Source organism: Pithys albifrons, chromosome 11 (assembly GCF_047495875.1).
Source record: "Pithys albifrons albifrons isolate INPA30051 chromosome 11, PitAlb_v1, whole genome shotgun sequence".
Taxonomy (NCBI): domain Eukaryota; kingdom Metazoa; phylum Chordata; class Aves; order Passeriformes; family Thamnophilidae; genus Pithys; species Pithys albifrons.
The window spans coordinates 11,570,857-11,596,295 of record NC_092468.1 but is presented as its reverse complement, the minus strand read 5'-3'; the positions used below and the strand labels follow the sequence as shown (position 1 = coordinate 11,596,295).

The window sequence follows — 25,439 nt, the reverse complement described above, 5'->3', positions numbered from 1 at the left end:
AAGAAGTCAATCAGATAATGAAATACTTGATAACTTTAACATCCCACCTATTAGCTGTATGAACTTGGCAAGTTTTAGTCAAAGAGAATATAAAATTCAAAAGAGATTTTGACTTTTTTATGTTGTTCCTTAGGGAGGAGAGGTAAAGCTGTCATTCCTTGGCTTTCTCTTTCATGTGTCTTCGCTTCCCAGTGATCCAAACCTTTGTCCCAGTGACCTCTGCAATGCCCATGTGAGGAGAGAAGCTGCCTCCGAATGTGGCTTTCACTGCCGCTGCTATTCCTGGTTTGAAGATCTAATAATGTCATGTTATCCCACATAATACCGTTTTGTTGTTCATAGTGGAGGGTTTTTTAAGAGGGGCTAAACCAGGAGTGCAAAGCGGAAAATATTTCCAATGTATTTGCTTTGCTTTTTCTTTGCTAATTAAATGAGTTACAACTGACTAATTCTTCTAATTAAATTTGGGGTACAACTAAATTCTACTGATACTAGTTTGGGGTTAACTGGGAATATTTCTAGTTTTTTCTGTTTAAAAACCATAGCGCCATCTGAGGGCAAATATGGGAACGTTTCTGTCGCTAACTCTGTTCCAACAGTGACTTTAAACGCGGTTCCCGCCGTGGAGCAAATTGATAATCGCTGCAGTTACTGACTCTGTGGGATTACGTGTAATCTGTCCGCTGATGCTCGTTGCCTTCGGCGACAAGTGCTGGGAGCGAACACAGCTCGTTGTATACCCTGAGGAGGAGCTGTGGCTTGTTGGTCCCGGGGCAGTCCCCCTGGCACGGCGGGCACACCGCGCTGACCTCCGCCTTTCGGACAGCCCTGTAACATTCCGTGCTTAACTACGCTCCCTGTACGTGCATGTGGTGGATCACACCGAGACCGCACAGGGTTCGCTCCGGAGCTGCCGCCCCACGTGTGGCGGGGCCGCTCACGCCGAGCTGGGCCTGCGAGTCCGCCCCGCCCCGGCGGCGCCACCTGCCCGCCCGGCGGCCCCGCAGGCCGGCGGGGCTCCCACAGACCGGCGGGGCGGGGTGCCCACAGCCCGACGGGGCACCTCCCCCGGCGGGGCTCCCCCAGCCCGGCCAGGCGCCGCCCCCGAGGCTGTGGCGGGCGCGGCCGCCCGGCCAGGCGCCCTCAGAGCGCCGGGCGATGCCGTGCGGGCAGCCCGGGAGCGGCGGCGCGGCCGGGCCGGCGCGGTGCGTGCTGGGGGTGGATGTGGGCAGCTCGGTGGTGAAGTGCCACGTCTATGACCGCGCGGCCGCCGTCAGGGGCTCCGGCTGCAGGAAGGTGAGTGCGGGCGGGCCGAGTGGCGGCAGCAGTGCCGGAGGGTTTCGGCCCCGGCGGTGCTCGGCGTGTCCCGGGGCGCGGCATCCCCCCCGCAGGGCCCGGCCAGCAGCGAACCCGCGCCCCGACCCGCAGGTGCGGCCTCTGCGCTCCTGCCGACCGCCGGCCCTGCACCTTCGCCTCGGCCGCGTACCGACTGACCCCGCTCCGAACAAAACCACTTTTGTTAGCAGGGCATAGCTGAGCCTGGCGGAGCACTTGGCGTCCCGTCCCGTCATGTAACAGCGCAGTGTGAAGCGGGCTGCTTTTGCTTTGTACGTCTCATGGTTTTAGGATCTCCAGAAGACAGTCTCCAGAATTAACTTTTTTACTGTTAGCTATTGCAATGAGAAACTTGCAGTGAGGAGAAGTATAAAAAATGCGATGTATTTCAGAGGTGGAAGGGGCTGCTCGCAGCAGACCTCGCCGTCCCTCTCGCGTTTAGCTCCTCTGGGGGGTGACCCCGGGGCTGCTGGTGAGGAGCTCTGAGCCATCGGCTCTCGGCTCACCAGTGGAGCCAAAGGGCTCTCTGAGACACCTGCTTGCCAGCTGGCAGTTCTGGAAGCACTTTACAGGCTCCCAGGTTCCTGGAGGCTTAGGCTTCTTTATTCCCTGAGGTGGTCATCTACAGATCACACACCCATGTTCAGCCATCTCTTAAAAATTACACTGTTTTTTCCTCTTACAGGAAAGTCAGAAAATTAAGGGGAAAAAAAGGCAAAAGCAGATCTATTTGCACCAAGTTGCACAAGAATGCTGGCTTCTGTGAACTACAGATCATCATAATAATGCTGTTTGTGTTTCCTGGACAGGTGGAATCGCTATATCCCCATCCTGGATGGGTTGAATTAGATCCTGAAGTGCTGTGGAGTCAATTTCTTGGTGTAATAAAAGATGCTGTACAAGGTAAGGGCTTAAAGTTTGAGAATTTGTTTATCAAAATCAGTCAAGTCAGTTACTTAGATAATAAGATTATTTTTAACTCGTACTGAAAATTCATGACTGAGTACAGGTCTACAACATGCTTTAAGGCCTGTTCAATCATTGTGCAAAATAGGGTGCTTTAATTACCTTTTTCCTTTCAGTGGGGCCAGATTAGGGTTGCGGTAGAACCGGTCAATACTTGATTGACAAACCAGTGACAGCACCTTGTCACTCCAGCTTTTTGTGTATGCATCCCTGCCCAGGGTGCGGGTTCCTGCAGATGCCTCTGTGTATGAACAGAGAACAGGCTTGTTCCCCTTCCAATGCCCCATTATTCAACTGCTACTTTGTATGTGTGACTGTGGGTGTATGAGAGAATGAACAGGATGCTGCAGTGTTGTGCTTGCTCCATTACAACCTGATGTTCCCACTTTTCCCATTCCAACTACAAATAGTTCTTATAATCTGGTTTCTGTATTACTGTTCTTTTTTATTTGTACTTTAGCCTATATTTTCCTTGTACTCCACACAGTAAATGCCCACTATTCTCTTTTTTGCCAAACTTCTGATGTGGGAGTTTTTCCCCCTTTTTCTGGATGCTGCTCTAACCTTGCTCTTACTCTCTCCAACTCCCATAACTTTAACATTAATCCAGCTCCAGTGTTCTACAATGCTGTGTGGATCACCTTTGTTGCCACACTGATGCTGTGAGCCTGTCAGCTGCACCCCAGCCTTCTCCCAGTGCCCCACCTCCTTGGCCTATGTGAGCACATCACAGTCTTCATCCAGTGCTTTAAGTTCCTCCTGTTCAGCCCCTCTTGCAGTTTGGTGTCCAGGTGTTGCTCTGCCTCCAAGCCTGTCTCAAGCCAAAACTGCTTGTCTCTTTCTTTGGAAGGCTGCCTAGGGAACAGGGAAAGTAACAATCACCAGGTGTAACCTGGTTATTTTGGTCTCTTGGTTTGTTTTCTCAGCAGCCATAACTGGTCATAAGAATAGCAGTGCCACCTCAATCCCCAGCGACCTTACCGTCTTCCTTCACTCCCATTCTGTTTGGCAAATCAGGAGGCAAGATTTTCAGTTAGTTCTAAAAAAGGAAGCTTATCTTGTGGCCAAGCTGCGTGCAGTGTCAGCAAGTCATTTTTAAGTAATTTTTAAGTAATTTTTGACCTCACACTGTTGTCAAAAGAAGCAGTCCCACCCTCCTTTTTACAGGGTTGTTTCAAGTCCAGAGCAACTTCCTGAGTCAAATCGCTGTCCGGTTGTTTACGCCAGCAGAGCTTCACCAATGTTTGTGCTGGCACAAGAGGGTGTGGTACCAGGGGCAGGACTGACCGTGGAAGCAGAAGGAGGGCACAGCTGCACTTGGGCTTGCAGGGCTTATGGAGCCCATGTGCGGGTGGGTGAGCTGAGGTGGTTCAGTGCTACCTAAAGGTGGAAAGTTTGGCTACACAGTCCCAGCCCTGTCTTTTACTCTGACACTCCATCCAAAAGACAGCTTAGCAGAAAAGTATCCATGTTTGTCTTCTGATTTGTTTTTCTCTTTAATGGAAGTTCACTCCACTCATGTAGGCATCGAGAGAGCATTACAGCTGACACAGGGAAAGCAGTGGGAGCGTGCAGGTTGTGAAGATGGGGAGGAGTAACACATGCCACTAATCCTTAGTGTGGTAGTGCTCCTGTGGCTTTGGCTGAAAAAGAAACAGGGCTGTTCTCAAGCTGTCAGATGCACTCCCACTCCCAGGTGCTCCTCCCATACACTCCCTCTACCAGCAGCACCTGTGCGGGCAGGTGGAGCAGGTTGCCTTGTGAAAGCACTGGGTTAATACTCAGCAGATTGAGAGCCAGATAGCGCTGCCTGCAGGCCCAGTGCACTGAGAAGGTGCAGCACAGGATGTGCCCCTTCCCTACGAAATCCTCTCTGTAATTGTCACTGAGATGGACGGGGGTGATGGGTGTAGTGTCTGCAGGAAATGCTCACACAAATGGGTAACTTTGCACATAAAAGTTAACATGAGAACATGTATGAGCAAGACATACTTAACCTGTGATTTGTTCAAGTAATTGCATTGAAGCCTCTCCGGGTAACAGTACTTAGGACAGAATAGCTAGTCTGTCATTGAAGTGGAATTCCTTAATGTATACTTTCATGTAATTTTGCTTCTGGAAGGATGCATGGAGGTACTTAGCAAGCTGACTAGAGCTTGAAATGAAAATTGCTGTGCACATATTTAAATATTTACTGTTATGTACATTAGAAAAAATGTTGTGTAACAGTTATTTGAATGTAAAGTTTAACTGCAAAGTTGGTGCATGCCCACATGTACTTCTGATATTGAAGTACACTTTGCTCCATTCAGTGGTACGGGGTTTAAGCAAATTTGTTCTTAACAATTTTGAAAAGTTGCTTAAAAAAGATGTAAAGTGAGACACGTCATTATCAAAGTGATGTAAAAAATCAGAACATATTGATATTAATCTCTTTACTGCCTACAGGATCAATCTAGTTTTGTTTCTTTATGGAAATTTTTTTTGTAAGTCTATAAAGGTACTTCTGTTTGTGCTTTCATTTGCATTCATCCGAGTGAAATGGACATTTTAATTGACTATATATGCTTATGCAATTTGCCTGCCTGTCTCTGGGATTATTCATTTGAAGTATCCACAGGCCTTTCAGGAGGCAGAAAGGGTCAGTGTGCCACAACTGCTCTTGGAAAATGCATAGATTTGTTTATCAGAGTTCTCTAACATTTTGCTGCTCTAGCCACTTAGTTGGGCAGTCTGTAGAGATTTATATTCTCTTAAAATATTAATTACCCGAGTATTCTATAGATTTTCTAATTATATTGGATAAGTTGCATTTTTGTTAATTTCTTCAAATAAATGTTTTTTTCTTTTTTGTGTCATTTCTTTTTGGTTTTTAGCTGCAGGACTTCACATGAGTCAAATTGCTGGTCTTGGCATCTCCACGCAGAGAGGAACTTTCATTACATGGCACAAGTATGTATATTGTGTTGTTTCAAATGAGTTTGTGTTCATTTATGTTCATGGACTGGATGGGAGCAAACTGTTGAAATGTTGAACTCAGTCAAGTCAGAACCTGAAAGCAGAAAAAGCCAGTCACTCATGTTCTCTTGTGTTTGCACAGCCACACCTTCCAGCAGTTCAGAACACTCTGTAAGTGTATGGCCCTTTTGTTCTTAATATTTTGGAAGAGATGAATGCAAACATATGTTTTATTTCTGTTAAGAATGTCTGTGAGCCTATTTAGTAATTCCTCTAATCCCCCAGGAGGGATATGCCTTATTTCAGAAACTGAGTTAGTGTTAATTGTCCTGATTGGAAGTGGGGAAGGATGTTGAATTTTTTGGGCAGTCTGTGTTCTGTAGTTTTAAAGGGGAAATGTTCAAATACTGTTTTTTTCAGGAGAACAGGGAAACCATTTCATAATTTCATAAGTTGGCAAGACATAAGAAGTGCTGAACTTGTGGATTCCTGGAATAAGTCCCTTCTGCTGAAGGTAAAGCTGTGCTATTCTAGATACTGCTTGTACATATTGGAGCTGTTTCATTTTTATGACAAATGAGGGCAGTGTGTGGAATAACTCAAGTGTCCTGTTTTGGGAAACATGCTGTAGTCTAAAAACATTCAACTGAGCAATGTTAGCATGAAAAAGTGCCAAGGAAAAGTGCAGTACTGGTAGCCTGAAAATAGTTAATTATGGGAAAAGAAACCTGTAGCTCTAATGTGTTGGTACTTTTTAGTCTCTTTGTTATATTAAACTCTTGCATGTTTGCACTGCTACAGCAGTTGTTGGATGTAGGTGGGCAGTTCTTGCTTGGCAGTGCTTTGAGCTTTTTGTTTCTTGTTGGTTTTTCTTCTCATGTACTTTTTGCTCAGATTATCTATAGAAGGTGTATTTTATGGTGCTCATGGCTTGTGCTTTGTACCTTTAGAAGAAAAAGATTTGTTTCAACTGGAAAAACAAAAGTTACTTTTCCTCTAGGTGGAAACTAACTAGCACAATCAGAATAAGAAATTAAATTCTTGGGTTTTCCACTACTTTTTTGAAAACTTGATAATGATTTAATTTTGCTGAATCTGTTAAGTCACCATTGAGCCTGTCAGCTGTAGGATGTTCACTGCAATAACAGTATTTAGTGCTGTCAGCCACACCAGCCATTGTGCTCACACAGGTGACCAGTTTTGGTAGTGCAGAACAGTGTCTTTAGTGTCCCAGCAGAACTTGGGAAAACTGATTGCTTAGTGCAGCTGCTCTTGTGTGTGTTTCAGGAAGGTCTCTGTTGGTGTAAAGATCCTTACTGAATCCTACACAAAGATTCTCTAACACAGGTTTAGCTTTCTGAACATGGTGCCATGTCAGCAGCTCTCACCTGTAAAGATGATTGATCAGAAACCTTAAAAAGGCGAGATTAAAAATCAAGTAACTGTTTTCTTTTGAAACAGGTAATCCATGTTATTTTTACAGTGCTTCATTTCTTCACTGGGAATGATCGATACCTGGCACCAAGTTTTCTTACTTTTTCAACACAACAAACTTCTATGAAGTTGTCATGGGTTTTTAAAAACATACATGAGGTAAGCTGGAAAGGAACAACAGCAGCTTTCTCAAGTAATAATAATGGCAAGTGACTTGGAGGTGTTCAAGGAGAGGTTGGATGGGGCTTTGAGCAACCTGGTCTAGGGAAAGGTGTCCCTGCCCCTGGCAGTGGGATTGGAAGTAGGTGGTCTTTGAGGTCCCCTCCAACCCAAACCATTCTGTGGCTGTTGGCTTTAATCACTTCAGATTTGGCTTGTGGTTCTTCATGTGTGTTAATGTTCAAAGCCAGTCTACCTAAACAGTGACTTGAATTCATACAGCTTTTTCCTCTGATTCTGGAAAGGTGTAGAGTAAAAAAGCTTTCCTCATACATAAGAAACATAATCAAATCACCTTATTTCAAGTGATGTAATTATGCAATTAAGGCAGTTAAATGCCTCCCTGACATCCGATCCCGTCAGATCTCGGAAGCTAAGCAGGGTCAGCCCCGGATTAGTACTTGGATGGGAGACCTCCTGGGAAATACCGGGTGCTGTAGGTTCTAGTCCTGAGGACTTCACTGGCACTGTCCAAGCTTGCTCGGCCGTGGCAGATGAACCTCAGGACTTAAAGGGTGGGACCAGTTCTGCACACACTGAGCCTCACCCAAAAAATCCACTGCGCAGGCTGGAAGGGCACACCCATGTGGGGAGAGCCCTTCCCAAATCCTTGTTCGCGAAGCTGAGCCACACACACAATTATGCAGTTAGTACAGTTAGTAATTGTACTTTGTTTTAAAGCTGTTTGCATGACAGTTTTACTTTCAACTGTCACTCGTACCTTTCCTCTCTGCATTATTCTAGTGTTTTGCAGTTTCACAGTTATTATTGTCTATTATTTGCTTTGCATTTTATTGTAGTGTGAATTGGAAAATGCATGTAAAATAGGTTGTGCTGGAATATTCTGATGGACTAATGAGCCCTGAGCTGTTTGTTGCTGTATTCATTGTTTTAATCTTTATAATTTTCCTTGTTTCTTCCTATATTTATAAATTTAGTCATCGTATTTTCACGATAGTAATGTTCCAGTCATTTTCTAAAGAAAATTGTTATCATCCATTTTCTATCCAGTGTAAAGAAACCCAAAGTCTTTTGAGTTGTGACTGGTGTTTTCTGTACCAGAGCTGACTATTGAGAAGGTCAAGTCTAGTTTTTTCTTGGCCTGTTTTGACCGGATCTGTTGGAAATGTGGGATTTGAGCCTGGAGGATTATAGAATTGGACATTATGCAGCTGCTGCGTTTTCCATGCATTGATCCTTAAAATACAGGACTATCAGACTAAGAAGCTCGGAAGGTCACGCCTTTTGTTTACAGAGCCATGTTTTGAGAGAATTAGTTTGTATGTTCTATTTATGAATTCTGTAGTTGTAAACATTATCAGTTTGTGGAAATGAGATGAAACCCAACTTTCCCACTTTAAAGGGAAATAAGATCCCAAGAAAAATAAAGTTTTGAACTCTACAGAAATTGTAAACCAGAAAATTATTTTTGAGGACATTCTCATTAACCATGAAGAAAATTATAAAAGTAATCAGGAAATATATTTCTCTTTATTGTACCCAGTTTCAAATACTTTTTTTAATATTTTTTTCCTAGGCTGTAGAAGCTGCCCAAGAAAACAACTGCTGCTTTGGAACAATTGACACATGGTTACTGTATAAATTGACTGAAGGTGAATGTTACAGTTCCTCTTAAATATCAATAAAATGCACTGAAGTCTAAGAAATAATGACTTGTTATTTATATATTCTAGAATTCAAATGCTTTTTTTGCAACTTGTGCTTTTTATAATTGATAAATATTGAAAATGTATTTACTGGGAAAAAAAACCCCAAACAAACAGAAACCAGCTTCTGAATTAAATATTCATTGGAACCTCCCTGGAAGGGAAATAATTACTCAATGTAATCTGCCTTTTAAGAATATAAGATTTAAAGAGGACTAACAGAACTAATTGATGTTGTTTGAAGAAAAGTACCCATGAAAGCAAAAAGCCAAAGAACTGTTACAAATGTGGAAGAATTACAAGTTTCTGCCCTGAGGGCCAATGCCTGAGCAATCAGACTGTGACTGAGAGATGTGGTTGATGTGGTCTGTGTTGTCTCCTCCAGCAGGTTCTGAGGGGAAAGAGGGTAATTATTGCTCATTACAGTGAGCGGCAGGTGAGAACTCCCTGTGCTCGTGGTATCACTGGGATTTTGCTCATGCACACTCAGTTTGTATTTCATGAGAGCCCATGAGATGTCTAAAAGTCTTGCTTTTTTCTGTTTTCTCATGGTAGGTTCTGTGTATGCTACAGATTACTCAAATGCCAGTTCTACAGGCATTTTTGAACCCTTCACGGTATGTGCCCTGCTGAAAAAGTGTCGGTGCTATTTATTGTGCTTCTGGGAGGATTGCTGATGGTTTGACTTTCTCCATTTCATTTCAGAAATGTTGGAACCCCACTTTGTGTAATCTGCTTTCTATTCCAATGTCTATTTATCCACCAGTGAAAGACACAAGGTAACTATGAAGTCATAGTTAAGAGAATGTGATAACTGTTAAATTAATTGCCTTTATAGAAATACTACATAATCTGCACAGGCCAAGTAATATGCAGGTACACAAAATTATTTGTATATGCAGTTATATTTTGTGTAGAAATATATGAAGTCCAAAACTTTATTTTTATTATCTCTTTTCTTAAAGTGATGGTTTTCTTTAAAATAAATCAGTAGCATCACCTTTCATATGTGATGCAGACCCAGGCCTTATGTACCTGGATTTCATATTAACAGGAAGTTCAATCTAGTATTGTGATGTTTCTCCATAACATTTGTTTTAAGCTTCAACTTTGGATCAACTGACCCTGAAATATTTGGGGTATCTATTCCAATAATGGCAATGGTGAGTGAGAATATTTTTTTACTTAAATCTGTATATTTATATGGCTTTGATTTAGTACTTGCTTAAGTATTCTCTCTTCCTTCTCTGTGAGTTAACTGCAGTAGAATTGGTTGTTGAATTTTTCTCCAAAAACTCAGTGTACACCCTTGGGGGAAAAGGAGGAGGGAGGCAAGGGAAGGTATTTCTAGAGGCTGAGGCCCATTAAGCTGGGTGACCAAATGGTGGAGCACGGAATGTAGGACTCTGAGCTCTGGCAATGTGTTTCTCTGGCTTAAAATGAGTTTTTCTGTACAGAGTTGTGTAACAATCCATTCTGGCTTGACTTCAGTAAGACTCTGCACAAATGTAAGAGCATTTGTTAATAAATCTGCTTGTGGTACCTTTTCTCTCTCTGTTGGGTTTTTTTTCTTTCACTGAAAAGAAGTGGCAAATAACAGGTTCTTGCCTCAGCAATTAGAATTTGGATAAGAAAAACCCGTTATTTTTCTCAAGTGATGACTTGCAGCAAAATCTGCTTGAATTGAGGTAAATGAAAAAAACTGTCCCCTAGCTAATCTGAATTTCTCCTGCTATTTTTAAAGCACTGTAGACTAAATTTATCTGTAAATTTACTGTTTTGCCAAAGCGAAAAACATAAGTAAATACATTTAATAACCATCATTGTTGTTGAAAAATTGAGCATGGAATACTTTGGTACAGGACAAGTAATTTGAAGCTAGTGATAAGTCTGACTGTTGGAATGGCCTGCATATACTTTAGAAATTGTGTTTGATCCCCTCTGAATGCTCCGTCCCTCTCTGAATGGCTGCTTGTCTTCAGAACCCTGAGCCCTCTGCAGTGGTCACATAAAACCCACCAGCACTGCAGGCTGGTGGTGAGAGCTGCCTTGTCACCTTGTTTTTGTTGGTCTGACAGGTGGCTGATCAGCAGGCAGCCATGTTTGGAGAATGCTGCTTCCACCCAGGAGACATTAAGCTGACCATGGGAACAGGTGGCTTCTGGAATGTGAACACTGGAGAGCATCTCTTTGCATCACAGAGAAGTAAGATAATGAAGTTTTGGGTTTAGAGTATTTCACTCTTTCATTTTGATAGCTGTCAATGGTGAGGGTACACAAAGGAATAAAACAGGGCTATGCTTTTCCTTTGTCTTCAGCTGTAGAAAACCAGCTTGGGAGTGCTGTCACATTTTTAAAGAGTTACTAATTGTGGGAAGTCTACAACGTAGAGTGGGATGGGTGGGGCTGGGAAGGAGGACAGTGTCAGGGTAGGGTCAGTTACGGCAGACAGAAGAGGTCGAGACAGGTTCAAGCAGCAGTAGAACAAAGAACTTATTTTTAGTTACAATTTCAGTTTTATTTTCTTCTTGTATACAGTGTGTCATCACATAATTGGCTATTCAGTTCTGTTAAGCACAGATGGAAACATTTTACTGGCTGCAAGGTCTGCTACATTCTTCAGGTGGCTTCCTCTTTTTTAAGGGTGCACTTTAAACTGCTCTTTTTTCAAGGATTTACTTTGAACTGTTCAATTTCCTCATCAATGACGTCAGACATCAGAGGATCCACAGACCTGCTGTTGATCCCCACAGGATAGCAGTGTCATAAGGAGACCTTTACCAGCAAAAGTCTTGAAGGACATTGGCAAATACATGAGATGTGTCACAACTGAATAGTATAGACATTGAATTCCTTATGAATGCAAATGATTTTTGGCTAATTAATCATGTCATTAGGAAATAATACCTATGTAATCTGTGGAAATGTAAGAGCAAAAAACATGCTGTAAGGTTTTTCCCTTCTGTTTTGTTTTCAGAAGATACTCAGCTGTTGTGATCTGATAGGAGTTAATATCTTCTAAGTCAGTGCTGTGAAACTTTTACTTTTCTAGGCTGTTACTTGTGCTACTATGATGTTCTCTATGTCTTTGGCTGTCATGGGATATGGTTAGTAGGACAAGTTAAGTACCTGGCTTTCTCAGTGCCCTGGGCATGAAAAGTCTTCAAAGCTGACGTGTAGTTAACACTGCAAGATGAATCCCTACACATCTTTGTGCAAGCTGTTCATTAACTGCTGTTCTAGTTCCTGGTCTATAAATGGCAGTTTAAAAAAAAAAAAAAGAAATAAAGTAGTTCCTTGAAGAACAGCACTTCTCACAATTCGATGATGGAGTCAGGTTGTGTAGACATAAAGCTGTCCCTCTGGCAGTCTGATGGTTCTTCGTAACTCTGATCGTGCTGAGTGTCATGTGGATCCATTCCTAGAGGCAGGATTATCTTGCTCTACTGGAGACCGTGGTGAGCTCATCTCCAGGAAGGCTACCTGATGGATGGACTCCTCTGTTCCTAAGTAGCTGCCTTTCTTTAGAAATTCTAGCTCAATTTTTTGGTCTTTTTTTTTTGTGGCTTTTCCTTTGATGAAAAATAAAAATTGTAAGGCACACCTGCACTGATGATCTGCAGATATGTATATCAATTTTTCCCTTTCAAGAGGCAAATACAAACTGTACTCTAAATAGGTACTGCTGCTTGGTTCATATTGTAAGCACCAGAGTGCCTCCAACACTAACCAAATTTCTGGAGCTACACCAGTACTACCATGCAACTCTCTTGGACACAGACAAACAAATTGGAGATGATTCTGTGAGGAGCACATACATCAGCAAAGTCACTTAGAAAAAGCAGAAAGAATCCCCAGATTCTTCTGATGCCCTTCTGGTCCTCATAAAGGTAAACTGGGACTCGTTTACCTTTGTTGTGTTGCCTCTGATCTCGGAGTCCTGAGCAGGGTCCCATAAAGTCTGGGTGATTTCTTCACTCCAGCAGTTACCATGCTTGGTTGGGTGAAGTTGTGCAGTGGCCACCGAATGCTTAGGTTCTTCCTGAGTGACCTGGAAAGCCCCTTGCCCAGCTGCAGTGCCAGAGGACATTCATCTGCTGCTCAGCTGCATCAGCAAGGCTTTCTGCTTCAGCCTTAAAAGCAGTGCTGCAGGACCCCTCTGTGATGTTCTTACCATACAGATACCCAACGAGATGGTCTTTGTGTTCACAGTGGTTCTGAGTAGTCTGACTTTTCATTGTTAAGGTTTCAGGATACCTGGTGGGAAGCAAAGGTAGAACAAATTGTCAGGTTTATCCTTACTATTGTCTGTTTATTCCTAATATAATAGTACCTTCCAGCAGGCAGCTCTTCAAAAGACACTGCACCACATTGTCAAGTAAACTTAAGTGCCTTTCTTGTGAGAGAGAGAGGAAAAAAATTCCAAGCCATTAAAATTTTTTTGAGTGTCTGCAGAGCCAAAACTGTTTGGTGGAAATTGGAACTTCCTGCAAATCCCATCGTGTAAACCACAGATGTGCTGACTTTTGTAGTTCTAGGCAAAGTGTGTCACCAGGTATTTTTACTGAGTTTGAGTGTTTCTTTTGTTATTCATATTAGGCAAACATACAGGTAAAATTACAATAGTTAACTGACAGTCTTTGTTGGCAACAAGAATGGGCAAATAGTGAAAGTTGTTTTCCGTTTTGCTTTCTGTGAAGAAGCATTTCATGTTGAAAAAGGGATTGAAAAGTATATCACTTTCATCCTCTGCTGTAAATAAGATATATGCTCCAGAATTGGGTTGCTTTTTTTGTGTGTATGTATCTGTTTCAGTGTTTGTGTTTCCCACCTGAAAGCCCAACCTTCAAGTCTTGTGTTTTAGGGGGAAAAAAATCTGACTTTAGAATCCCTTGGGGAAAATTGAATGGACTTAAATAGGAAAAGTTGATAAATTTTTAAGTATGCACAATCTCTTATCATATGAAAAATAAAAGTGCAGAAAGCTCTTCAGTTTAAATGGGACTTTTTTGTAATTTGATAGTGATTTTTTGGTTTTAGGTTAACTTTGGTCTAACAACCTGTTGTTCAAGTCTCTTGTAGTCCCATCACTAAATTTTCACACAATATACTTATTAACCTCTATTGGTGACTTTTGTTTTAGCTTCAATTCTAGCAAAGAAATTGAATAAATTTTTTTTTAGTTGCTGGGCTTACTGTGGAGAATACTTATTTATTTTTTCTGAAAACGTTTAATTTAACTATGTGTTTTTCTTTCATGGAAAATAATGAAGGTCTTTATCCACTGATTGGTTGGAAGATTGGGAAAGAAGTTGTTTACTTAACTGAAGGTGCTATATCGGACATTGGCACGGCCATAAAGTGGGCTCAGGATATAGGTAAGTTCTTTAATTTTATAGAGGGTGAAATATGTAACTGCCTAAGAAACCTCTTTTATGGGTTCATAGTTATGTTACTGGACTTGGTTCTACTATTATTTATTATTCCATGCTTTGGACAGCAGAAATGCAGTGCTTTGTTATTAAGTTCTGTGATGAATGTGTTTGCTGCAGGGGGTTTGGTTTGTACAATCATCTCCTCTTCAGTCTCTGCCTCAGAGCCTCCTACTTTGTATTTACCTGAAACATTTAACTCCTCCTTGGCTTTCTCTTGACCTTGACAAACTCCCTGATTCCACAAGCACTTGCTGCAATGCTTTTGAGAGGTCTCCAGCTTCTCATCTCAGAGTTAATAACAGGCTGGATTTATATGAAAATAACATGGAGGTCTCAAGTCCTGGTGCTATCAGTGTTGCTTCACACAGAAGTAATGTGCCTGTTGGCTGGTATTATTATGTAATGAAAGGGTTTGCCTTCCAGTTTAATGAAAGACTAGGAAAATACTACCTCTGTAATAGCTGATGTTCAAAACCACTCATTGTTTATAGGACAACTGTTCTGAGTGTTTTAATTAGAACTTAGAATTTTCGTACATTTTTACTGGGATGAACAAAAGGATTGTCTGGGAAAGGTTTTCCTGAAGTGTAGCTCACCACAAAATTCCACATTTCTTGAAGTTGTCAGCTTTTGGTGCATATGTGCATTTCTGTGTGCTCTGGTACATGCCCTAAAGGGTTAAATATGACTCAGATTGGTTCTCAGGTCTTCATCATCCAACATTTGACTAAGCCTAGAGAGTTACAGCCACCAGACTCTTGAGGAAATAATTCCATACACATTTCAGTGCTGTCAGTGGTACATATATAAACCTGCTAATTCAGATTCTATAATTAAAATGGATGCTTATCCATATCAAACTTAAAATGGATTTTATTGGTATACACACAAATATGAAGGATTTTTAGTTAGTCAGTAGTGAAATGGTCATGACCTACAGTTGCTACCACAGAAAAAAAAAGGAAGTTTTAGAGGGAGATCAAAAAAGCCATGCTGCTTGAAACTCTGTAACAAATAAGACCTTTGTTTTCTGAAAATACTATTGCAGAGAAGCAGAATTCAGAAACTTGTATCAGCTTTAGAACTTTAAAAGGCTGCAGCACAAGAGATATGAGAGGATCCTTCTGAGTTTAGCCTTCATCTGTATAGTTTGGGGTTTTTAATGTGAGTGGTGGACATGAAATAGAAGAGATGTAATCATTTCGTTTAGAACATGTGGGCGAATGTTACAGAAGGGAATAGTTGAACTCTAGGTTTTTGTCTCTCAGTGAGACAAAACGAAGGAATTGAAGTCAATGTAACAAAAGCAAACAACTTGTGCATCCTTACAGATCTTTTCACCAATGTAGATGAAACAGCCAGAATGGCACAAAGTGTTGATGATTCTCAAGGCGTTTGTTTCGTTCCGGGTTTTCAGGTAAAATTATTCTTATTAATATAATCAAACATATAATTTTAATAACCCAATTAAAATTTCAACTTGTACATGTTTAAATGTAATAATTTACATCCTATCACAATATTTATTCTGTACTAGTCAGGTTCTTGCTGTCTGTTGCTCACCACAATGTGTGAAGACCCTTGTTGTATCAGAATGCTTAAACATCATCCCTCCCTGGAGAAAAACCCCACCAAACAGGAAAGTTAGTGGACACCAATTACCTCCAGTAACACAGGCAGTGCCTGCAGAGACAGAAACTGATCCCATAGCTTTGCTGCTTCCTGCAGAGCCTTCACTGAGACAATTTTCCTGAGCACTGTTTTAAAATAATTCACTTTATTTTGCCTTTTTCAGGATGTGTGTTGCAATTTATCAGAATATATACAAGTACTTCAGTGTCAGCAAGATTGCAAGAATCCTGTTACAAAAAACAAAGATAATTTTTAGTCACTTCTCATGGGAATGATCAAACTCAGCACAGTAGGCATCTCTGTGTGTTTCTGGAAGTTTGCTGAGTGTTTCTTAGATCTTCAATTGTTTAGCATACTCATTGTGATTATTCCCTTGACTAGTGTTTTTTTCTGAAGAAACTTAACATCTTTAACCTTCCCGTTGTGTAAGTTCTGTACACTAATGTTACAAAGCAAAGGAATTTCATTTCTTCTCCAGGTGGCCCATTTCCCTGCTCTCAAGCAGCTACCCTGGGCCCTAGAGGTAGAGCAGGATTGTGCTAAGGTGCCTCCATTTAGCATTTACTGTGAGGAACTGTGCTAGGAACAATCAATGTTGAGCCAAGCTAAATTTCAGTATTTGCAGACAGGAATCCTGAGGCAGAAAAATGTTAGTCTCAATGTCTTCTGAACCTTGATTTCTGTTAATATTCAAGTTGTAGAGATACTGGCAAAATTTCTTTTTGTTTGTATGTTTTTTTTTCACTTTGTGCATCTTTCTCTCCCTTGCTTTGTTGGCACTGTCTCCATAAGGAACCCCAGCTGGCTTCCCAATTAACACTGATTTCAGTCTCTTTTCCCTAATTCTAGTATTCCCAGTCTAAATTTAGAAACTGCACTTAGAAAAACGAATGGATTTCTCTTTAACTGTGACATCTAGTAGCCACTGATAGTATCCACCAGTGTGGATTTCTTTGCTTTTTAAAACCCCTGCTGATTGCAGTGGACAGAGCTAAGTGAGTAAACTCAGTGCCAGAACATGTGAAACTGAGAGGATTACATGGGATGCTGCCTCCCTGACCCCCGATCCCGTCAGATCTCGGAAGCTCAGAGGGTCAGCCCCAGTCAGTACTTGGGTGGGGGACCACCTGGAATCCCGGGGGCTGTAGGTTCTAGTCCCAAGGACTTCACCATCCAAGCTCGCTCGGCCGTGGTAGATGAACCTGAGGAGTTGAAGGGTGGGTCCAGTTCTGTGCACGCTGAGCCTCACCTAAACAATCCACTGCACAGGCTGGAAGGGCACACCCATGTGGGGAAAACCCTGCCCAAATTTGCATTCACAAGTCTGGCCATACATCCATACATGGGATGAAAAGGGACATGAACAGAGCTGAACACTTCTGTAATGTGTGTGTGTAGCTCCACGTGGCTGGGTGCTAAAACAGATTGATTCTATTAGAAAAAAAGTCTTGGCCCCTCGAGTGACAGCCATTAGAGAGGGTTCTCAGGAAGCTCATGTGGTGGTTTCCTGCACAAACTAAAATGTTTCTCTGCTCATCCATAATAAGGCAATAAGAACAAGTCTTTTTCTTGCTGGATTCTACTGCTGTGGTGCAGTACACCGAGAGGAACATCATCGTGAAACTATTTGAAAGGGAGTAAATATTTGCATTAATAATTTTTTTTTCTTTTACTCATTCTGCTAGAAACAGGTTTCCAGGCTTCAGTTGCTGTGGTCAATAGTAACAGCAAGAACATAGGGCTCTTCACTGGGCTCTATGCCTGGATGTGCATGCTGCTTTCTTCTTTCTTTTTCTTTAATGATTGATTCTTTCTAGACACCCTCATGTAGAATATGAGTCTATGCTTTTTTGTTTACTATCTTGTACATGAAGATCTGTAAACTTGGAAGCCATACCATCCTTATTGCACTATTGATCTGGACTAGTGGTTCTATTATTGGAATAGTAAGGGTGCTTTTATGTGGAAACAAAAAGAATATTTTATTTTAGTGCAAAAATTTCTTCTATTTAGGAATTTCTCAAAATGCCAGTTTTCTTTTTGGCTGTGTGTACCTGTCTGTACACTGGTGTTTTAGGCTTTTTTAGCATATGACAGCATTTTCTTAACTTTATAAATATGTGTGTATATATTGTATAACCATGAAATTCAAACTTCTGGAAAGTGTTGCTGTAATTGATACTTAGCACAATACAACTGGAAGGGTTTGTTTCAGTTGAAAATTTACTGTCTACAGTGAAAATAAGATTTAACTTTGTCCCAAACCAGGTACACACCAACAAAATTATATTTTGTGATAAAGTTCATCAGAGGAGTGGAGAGGTGGAAACAGATCCATAAATTAATCTTCTAGTTCTGTAAGAACAAGACAACATAGAATTTGAGATGGGCTGTATTTATCAGTGTTACTGATAACAAGCTGTATTATACATTAATAAAAATTATTACCATCTTTTCAGTGTTACTTTTAAAAGACAGTTTATCTTTCAGTAGTTCAGGAAAGGGGGTGTGTGAAATTTTATTAGAGAGCAGTATCAGGGTGTCCTACACACTTAAAGTGTGCACTGTATGTATTTTGAAGAGAAAACATATGGATTAATCTTACTTAGTATGTCAGATTTGGAATAAGTCACTTAAACCCTTTGCTGTTGAAAGGAGCTATTTAAACTGTTCACTGAGTTAGCTACAATAACAGTATATTCCTCTTACTTGTTGTTTTCGATTTTCTTCTCTCTCTATGCTGCCTCTAATTGTCGTAAGTTATTTTTTTTCTTACTCTTTGACTTCTTTCTCAAAACCTGCAAATACAATTCAGTGAGCTCACAGTGACATCTTTTCTACAGGCTTCTGTGGATGACCCCTATTTGTGTGCCTCTTTCGTGGGGCTCAAGCCTTCCACGACCAGAAACCACCTTGTACGAGCTATACTGGAATCTGTAGCTTTCAGGTACTGTTTGCTTACTTTTCTGGCTTATTTTCTTACATTTGCTTTTATTTAGATCAGCAGTCTTAAAAGGATACATGGAATTCTGCAGCTTGGAAAACACAGATCGTAGTGATCCACTACAGTTTCAGATGCTTCCTTTTTTCTTAACACTTTACAACTACACTTGTGTATATTTGCTAGATCAGAGTTTTTGCTATTAAGTAACCGTGTAGGATTGTCATATTATGTTGTTTTCTGCACATTCTAACAATGTTTTCTGTTTAAAGTTTGTCTTTACTCTCATGACAGTGTTTTGTCAGAAGCTGTAGCCCACTCAGCTCTGTGTAAAGTAGCCCTGAGGCTGGAAGTTTTATATTACAGAATTATAGAATATGCTGAGTTGGAAGAGACCCATCAGGATCACAGAGTTCAACTCCTGGCCCTGCACAGGACTCCCCAAGAATGACATAAATAACTAGAAAAGAATCGAGATCCTTTGTGTTTAGTTTTTCTTCCATTAAATGAAATGTTTCAGAACAAGTCAGACTTGAAGCCTTCAGATACTCCCCTTAAAGAACAGCTGGATAAACTCCAATTAACAGTCTCTTGGCCTGCTTTCCTCACTCTAAGCCACTTGTCACATCAATGATTGCATTTTGTCTGTAGAAATCAATCAGCAGTTTTCAGTGGGAAAAATGAACCTTCCACAGTGACTTGTTCTAAAATGGGCCATGATAGAGCCAGATTTGTACCTTTGTAATAATGACAAAGACCAAAGACCAGTTTCAGTGGTTTTGGTTTTTTTATGTATTTTAGAAACTCATTAGCTATTGCAGCAGTTCTGACAGAATTGAGGCCTTGTATTTTACTGCCTTGTATTTTATTTTCTGACTGTGTAGATACTGAAAACACTTTATGGAATATATAATGCTTAATTCAACTAAATATTTTTTTAAAGAAACAAACTGCTTTATGATATCATTGTGAAGAAGGTGCACATTCCTCTTCAAACTATTCGGTAAGTTCTGTCTGACTTTTAAATCTGATACTGATTTTAAATAGATGTGAACTTTATTATGCACTTTATGTTGCTGTAAAATTCTGCTGTTGAAATACATGATTCCCAAGTCAAATATTAATGTAGCTTAGGCAGCAATAGAGTTTCCCCACGCCTATTGGCATTGGTGGTTGTCAGTAGGTGAGTAATTAATTGATCTAATTATTAAAACAATAATTAAAAAGCAGGCAGATGCATGTTTTCAGGTAGCACTGGTGTGCACATGGCAATGCCTACCCCAAAGGCCCTTTGGCATCTTTCTTTCCCACTGACATTTTTTGTGCCAGGTCTTTCACAGACTATTATTTGATGACATTGGTTAAAACTGATTCTATTTGTGTGAGAAAATGGAAGGCTATTTTTACAATTCAATTGTTAAGACATTGATTTTGCTTCAATCCTTGAAGAAGCAGATCAGATTTAGTGAGGTAACCATGAATATGCCTTCACAACATTTGAGGAAAATGTAACTGAATTACACATTGCTGGAGGACATTTCAGTAGGTGTTTCCTTTTGGACACACAGTTGTCAGAGCCTTCAACCCTCTGAGGCTCAGAAACTCTTCAACAGAACTGCTCTTTCGGGCAGCCAGGGGTCAGCATGGCACTGTGGTCAGGAGCAGATCAACCCTTCCTATCCCTCCTGTGCCTCTGCAGAGGGAAAACACTGCCAGGCATGTAGAGAGAAATCATTCTGGAGCAGTGGAGGAAAAGAGAGTACAAAGTGGGAGGAGGTAAAAGTTTGTGTTTTGCATCATGTACTGGAACAGAGTAGGCCAAGGTGAAGAAACAGCCACTCTTGGGGGTTTAATGAAGATGAAAAGATTAAAAGCATCAAAATTTTTGATTACTTGGGGAATTTTTTAACATAGAGAATTGCATCCAAAATTTGAGAAGTCTCAGTATGAATACAAACTGAAAAGTGGGAAGTGTGGAAGTACAGCCTAGGGAACATTAGAATTGTGATCCCATTTATGTTGTGATGTAAACTTTAAATTGTATGATCATATTTTTTTTCATTCATTGGTATAAAATTGCTGTTTCATATAGTGACTGTAATAGTTATCTACCATCACGAGCAATTCAACTTGTGGGTGAAGCATTAGAAGATAATGAGATAAACTCCATGGGGTTTTCAGTTGAATTGTAAACTGTTCTCCCATCCCTTTTTCTGCACATCTTCAGTATCTGTCAATTGCTTTTGATTTTTTGTTGTTGTTTTTATCCCATAAACACTTTCATTCCCTTTTTAGCTGTTTTCCTGTATCCCTTGTTCCTTCCCAGTCTCTGGCTCTTACAAGCTCCTACCAGGTTATTGTTTTCATTAGTCCTCTGCTTTCCTGTTACTTCTCTTTGCTTGTCTCAACACCATCAAGAAAAGCTCAATGGAAGAACCCTCAGCTTTAGTCCACATGTCCTGTCTTGTAACAGTCTGCAGGAGCCTTTACAAGGATGGTCCTGGTGGTCCCTGGAGTCTTGGAATGTCTCCCATTTACTTGCCGTGTCTAACAGCACATCCCTGATCAAATGGCACACAGGAACTTGGAACTAGCAGATGTACAGACTGAATCTTCTACCTAGCAGCAAATTTAGCTAAATGTAAAACTGAGTATTTGGAAATTTTAAATTTTTAATAGCATAGAAGATTTCACATGGCATACTTGAATTGAAGATTTTTAAGCAATTAATAAGTTTTATTACCCAACACTTTCTGTAGCAATAAACAGTTGAGGTCTTTTCTGCACCACATTTGGTAGAGCAGCAGCTCCATATCTGGTTTGTATTGGAGTCCAAAAGCATAAAGAAACAATCTATGACAATTCAAAGATTCTTTTGTTAGTTATTTTTGTTTGGAAGTGTGATTAATTTGCACTCTCAGATGATTAAACATCGGCATTGATAAATTCTAGTTTTCTCCATTAAATTGATCTCCAACATAATGCAGTTAGGAAAATAGATAGATGGAAGCCTCTTTCTGAACTTCCTCATCAAATCAAACAACTGTGAAGGCATTTTAGCTGACTAGTACAAAGATTTGGTGGTAAGGAAAGGGGTATCTGAGAACACCTGAAAGGGTTTGTTCAGTGTAATGGTTTTGACTATTGTCATGTTGTGGTGGTAACCATGTAAAGGTTCTGTTACAAACCCTGACATTTCAGCCAGGATGATGGATGGTTTTAAAATATGGAACTTTCAGAGCCTTTGATGGTGTCCTGTGTCCTGGTCTGTCTACCATTCCTCCCCCACTTTAAACATTCTCTTTTTTTCTCTTGGCACTTTATTCTGGCCTCCCACAAAGTGGAAATGCATCTGTGCATGAGTGACAGGAAGATTTATGCATAGGTGTGAAACACTAGAAGCTATTTTCTGAAATGCCAGCAAAATAAGCATTTGAACTTAAAACATTTTTCTAACTACTTCTTCCCTTCTCCCTGTAGAGCTGACGGAGGTGTCAGTAATAATAGTTTTGTTATGCAGATGACTTCAGATTTAATCAATAAGAAAATAGAGAAACCTGCAAATGCAGATATGTCTAGTCTTGGAGCAGCTTTTCTAGCAGGCCTTGCTTCAGGTATGTAGACATTAAAAGGGTTTTTGTTTTTCCCTTTATAATGCATGTTTGTAAATATGAAGAGAAAAAAATCAGACCAAAAAAAGAGTATCATTTCAAATAATTGCAAAAACTCCCCAAAGGATTACTTTACCCATTTTTGTGGGAATCTAGGGTAAGTAGTGTTTGTTTGTCTGTCCAAAACAATTAGAAGGATGTACTGCTGGAGAAGAAAGAGGTGAACCATGTCTTTACTGCCTCCTCTTTCTTGACCCAGGCTCTCTGTGTCCATTCCCATATTTGTGCTGGGTGGGGGTGACCACGTGGCAAGGGAGCCACTGCACTTACCTGCAGCCATGTCACTGCTGCTGAACCTGTGTCCTGTCTTCTGTGAGCTGAGCCTTTATTCTTTAAGGTTTTCACAGAAATGGAAGTATGAAATAAACAGGGACAAAATATTAAAAGAGAAAACAGCTCAACTCACACAGAGTTGTTTTGTATCATTAACCAGACTCAAAACTAAAACTGTCAATGATTTTGCTGAATATGCACTTACAAAATATATTTTCATTAAATTGCTTTGATATGTAAATAACGCAAATGGAAGATAACTAAATGCTTGGGTAAGACTTATTCAGCAACTAAAAGTGTAAGAAAGCTGGGGCCCTTGACAGGCAAGAATGATCTAATCTGAATCTGTAACAGCAGCTGTTTTCTGCCACTGATGCAATTTTTAAGACATTAGCAAAGCAGCTAAATCTTGATTTTTATGGCCCTTCTTCATTGAGAAGGATCTGCAGCCAAAAGCACTTTGTGGATGAAACCAAAGGGAACTTCAGTGTACCAGAGCTGTGCCTTGGAAACCATCCCAGTTAAGCAGATGTGTTGTCAGGATTCCAAACAAGTGGATCCTATCGGAAAGGATTTTCACAATGTTAAAAATATGCTTCCCTCTGAGAAAGTTGTTGGTTGAGTAAAGAAAAGCTGTCATGATTTCTTACTGTGTTTCTGCTTTGGATGTCTTGGAAATAGATTAAAACAACTCAAAAATAACATATTTGCAGTTGAGCTGGAGAATGAATTCTCTGTTCATAGGATTTTGGAGTGACAAAGAACAACTAAAGAAGCTGAGGAGAATAGAAGCTGTGTTTGAGCCCCAAAAGGTCTCAGAGGAATACAGACCTGCTATGGATACCTGGCTACAAGCAATGAAACACTCCCTGCACCGGTAGAAATCAGCATTTTAATTCTAAAAGAATTAAGATTTTAAAATTCATATTTCTAACATATTGACATTAGCAGGACAGTGAAAACCATAACTGAAATTTGTGATGGTATATATACGAGTTATGTGGTACTTCAGTACCAGTCCCTGCTGCTGGATTGCTTCCCACACTGTAATGACCCTTCCCATCATCCCTGTGACAGCTGTGGTCCAGCTGCAGCATTTGTGTCCCTTCCGTGACCTGCTCTGGGTGGCCCAGCTGCTGGAATCCTACCATGGACTGCACAGGGGGTGTTCTTCCCATGATGGGTTTTCTACTGAGGAACTCACCTCCCTTTGGATCTGTAAAATCTCTGGTATGCTAATCATCAGGGAAGGGTAAAAGGCACATGCACTCCCCTGGGCGTTGCTGAGAAACTCAAAATGATTGTTGGGGGTGGGTTGTGATGAACTCGATTGTGTACAAAGACATTTTACTGGGAGTAGCCTGTTACCAACTTTCAGTTGACTTTCTAAGCAGTTTGGCCCAGCTCTGTGATGACATTTCTGTGCACTAAAGTAAGATGAAATACAAAAGCAAATTAAAAAAAAATCCAGGATTTTTGTAGGTGATGGTTCCTATCTAGCTTGTAGCTCAATTTTTAAAAATTTTATACAGACCAAAAGCAATCTTACCTAGCATGGCCAACACAAATACATTCAAAGTAGTTCCAAGTATGTTCTCTAACTTGTAAAAATCTGTGCAACTTATATTTTCAAGACCATTCTTAAATCCTATTATTAAGAGCTAAAAGGGAGTCAAAAGCCTGTCTTTTAAGCTGTAAATTACTTTCGTATTTTTTAAACAAATAAATTGTAATTAAAGAAATATGTAGTTAATTATTATGTATTTGCTTATCACTACTCTTAAATTATTGTAATTTTCTCAGGAGTATGTGTAAATCAGCTTCAGAAATTTAAAATGATTAAACATTTTCATTTCAGAATAATACCAAGTTCAAGCTGTGGGTGATTGTATTCCACAGGCACTGGTGACAAGAAATGTTTATAGAGTTAACATCATTGAAGAAGGCTGAAGAATTGTCATTCACTTGTTGTGCTGAAACATGGGAGGTCAAATCATACACTATTTCTTCAGTTTCGTTCAATCATGTACCATAAGTTGGACCATCTACTTTAGCTGGGTCCTTCAAACTAGATCTCACTTGCTTCTCACCCCTAGCTTGAAGTGTTACTTTCTGCCCTTCAACCTCTGCTGTCTTGGCAATTTTTTTTTCTCTGGGTATCCTTCCAAGTTGCAGGGCCCATTCTCTCCTGAACCTTCTTTAATGGGAATCCTTAAATGAAGTGTAGAACAGATCTGTGTGCTGATTTCTAGTAATGTTGCAGGCTATGCAGTTGATATGGTTGATAGCTCTATTTTTACAAATGGTGCCAAGACTCTAATATAAAGTCCTTCCCTTTTATTATAAAGCCTTTACTCCTCCTCCTGCTGTAAGGTAAGATCCTGCAATTACAGGATATATGAAACAGTTGCTTTGCTTTAATACCTGTGTCTAACTTGTGATTCTTCTGTGTCCTCACAATTGTCAGTACTAAAGAAAATGCTTAATAGCAGAAAGGCTTTCAGTGTGGCATTTTGGGCAGGAGTTTGTGCTTCAGTTGCTGCTATTTCATGCTTTGCTCTCACTGAAGGAGTGCAGTTTCATCAGTGCCTGGCCGGGGATAATGTCTACCTATTGCCTTTTTGATGAAGGCTCCTTGACTTATGTTCACCTGTTAAATCTTGTGGTTTAGCTGGGCGTGATCAGGCAGAGTTCCCAGATGGAGCTCTGATGGGAGCTGAGCCTGATTCTGTTCAACTGTTTGTTGCAGGTAACTCAGCAGCCCTGTGCCTTAGATCTCATGGTGGTTTTCCTCCTGGCACAGCACAGCTAGAGAGATAGAAGATACTCAAGATATTATGTAGTCCTCTAGCTCTGGGTAGTGTCCTAGAGGAGCTAGTCTGGATAACCATTTTACCACTGCCCAGTG

The 25,439-nt window shown here is 40.6% G+C and overlaps 1 protein-coding gene across 2 annotated transcripts; it reads left to right on the top strand.

Annotated features, from left to right (window-relative positions):
• The first annotated feature begins 852 nt into the window (after positions 1–852).
• Positions 853–24,396, top strand: GK5 (glycerol kinase 5). Of its 2 annotated transcripts, XM_071566056.1 has the most exons (16): positions 853–1,296; positions 2,145–2,238; positions 5,178–5,253; positions 5,680–5,773; positions 6,721–6,852; positions 8,450–8,525; positions 9,135–9,196; positions 9,285–9,358; positions 9,682–9,742; positions 10,658–10,784; positions 13,853–13,957; positions 15,346–15,431; positions 18,490–18,593; positions 19,531–19,590; positions 22,068–22,201; positions 23,276–24,396. In XM_071566056.1, exons 1-16 carry the CDS (start codon positions 868–870, stop codon positions 23,410–23,412), a joined length of 1,851 nt encoding a protein of 616 aa, XP_071422157.1. In that variant the 5' UTR covers positions 853–867; the 3' UTR covers positions 23,413–24,396. The 2 variants fall into 2 exon arrangements, with proteins under 2 accessions (XP_071422157.1, XP_071422158.1); XM_071566057.1 differs by lacking the exons at positions 19,531–19,590; positions 22,068–22,201; positions 23,276–24,396 and adding an exon at positions 19,472–19,521.
• Positions 24,397–25,439: the final 1,043 nt, after the last annotated feature.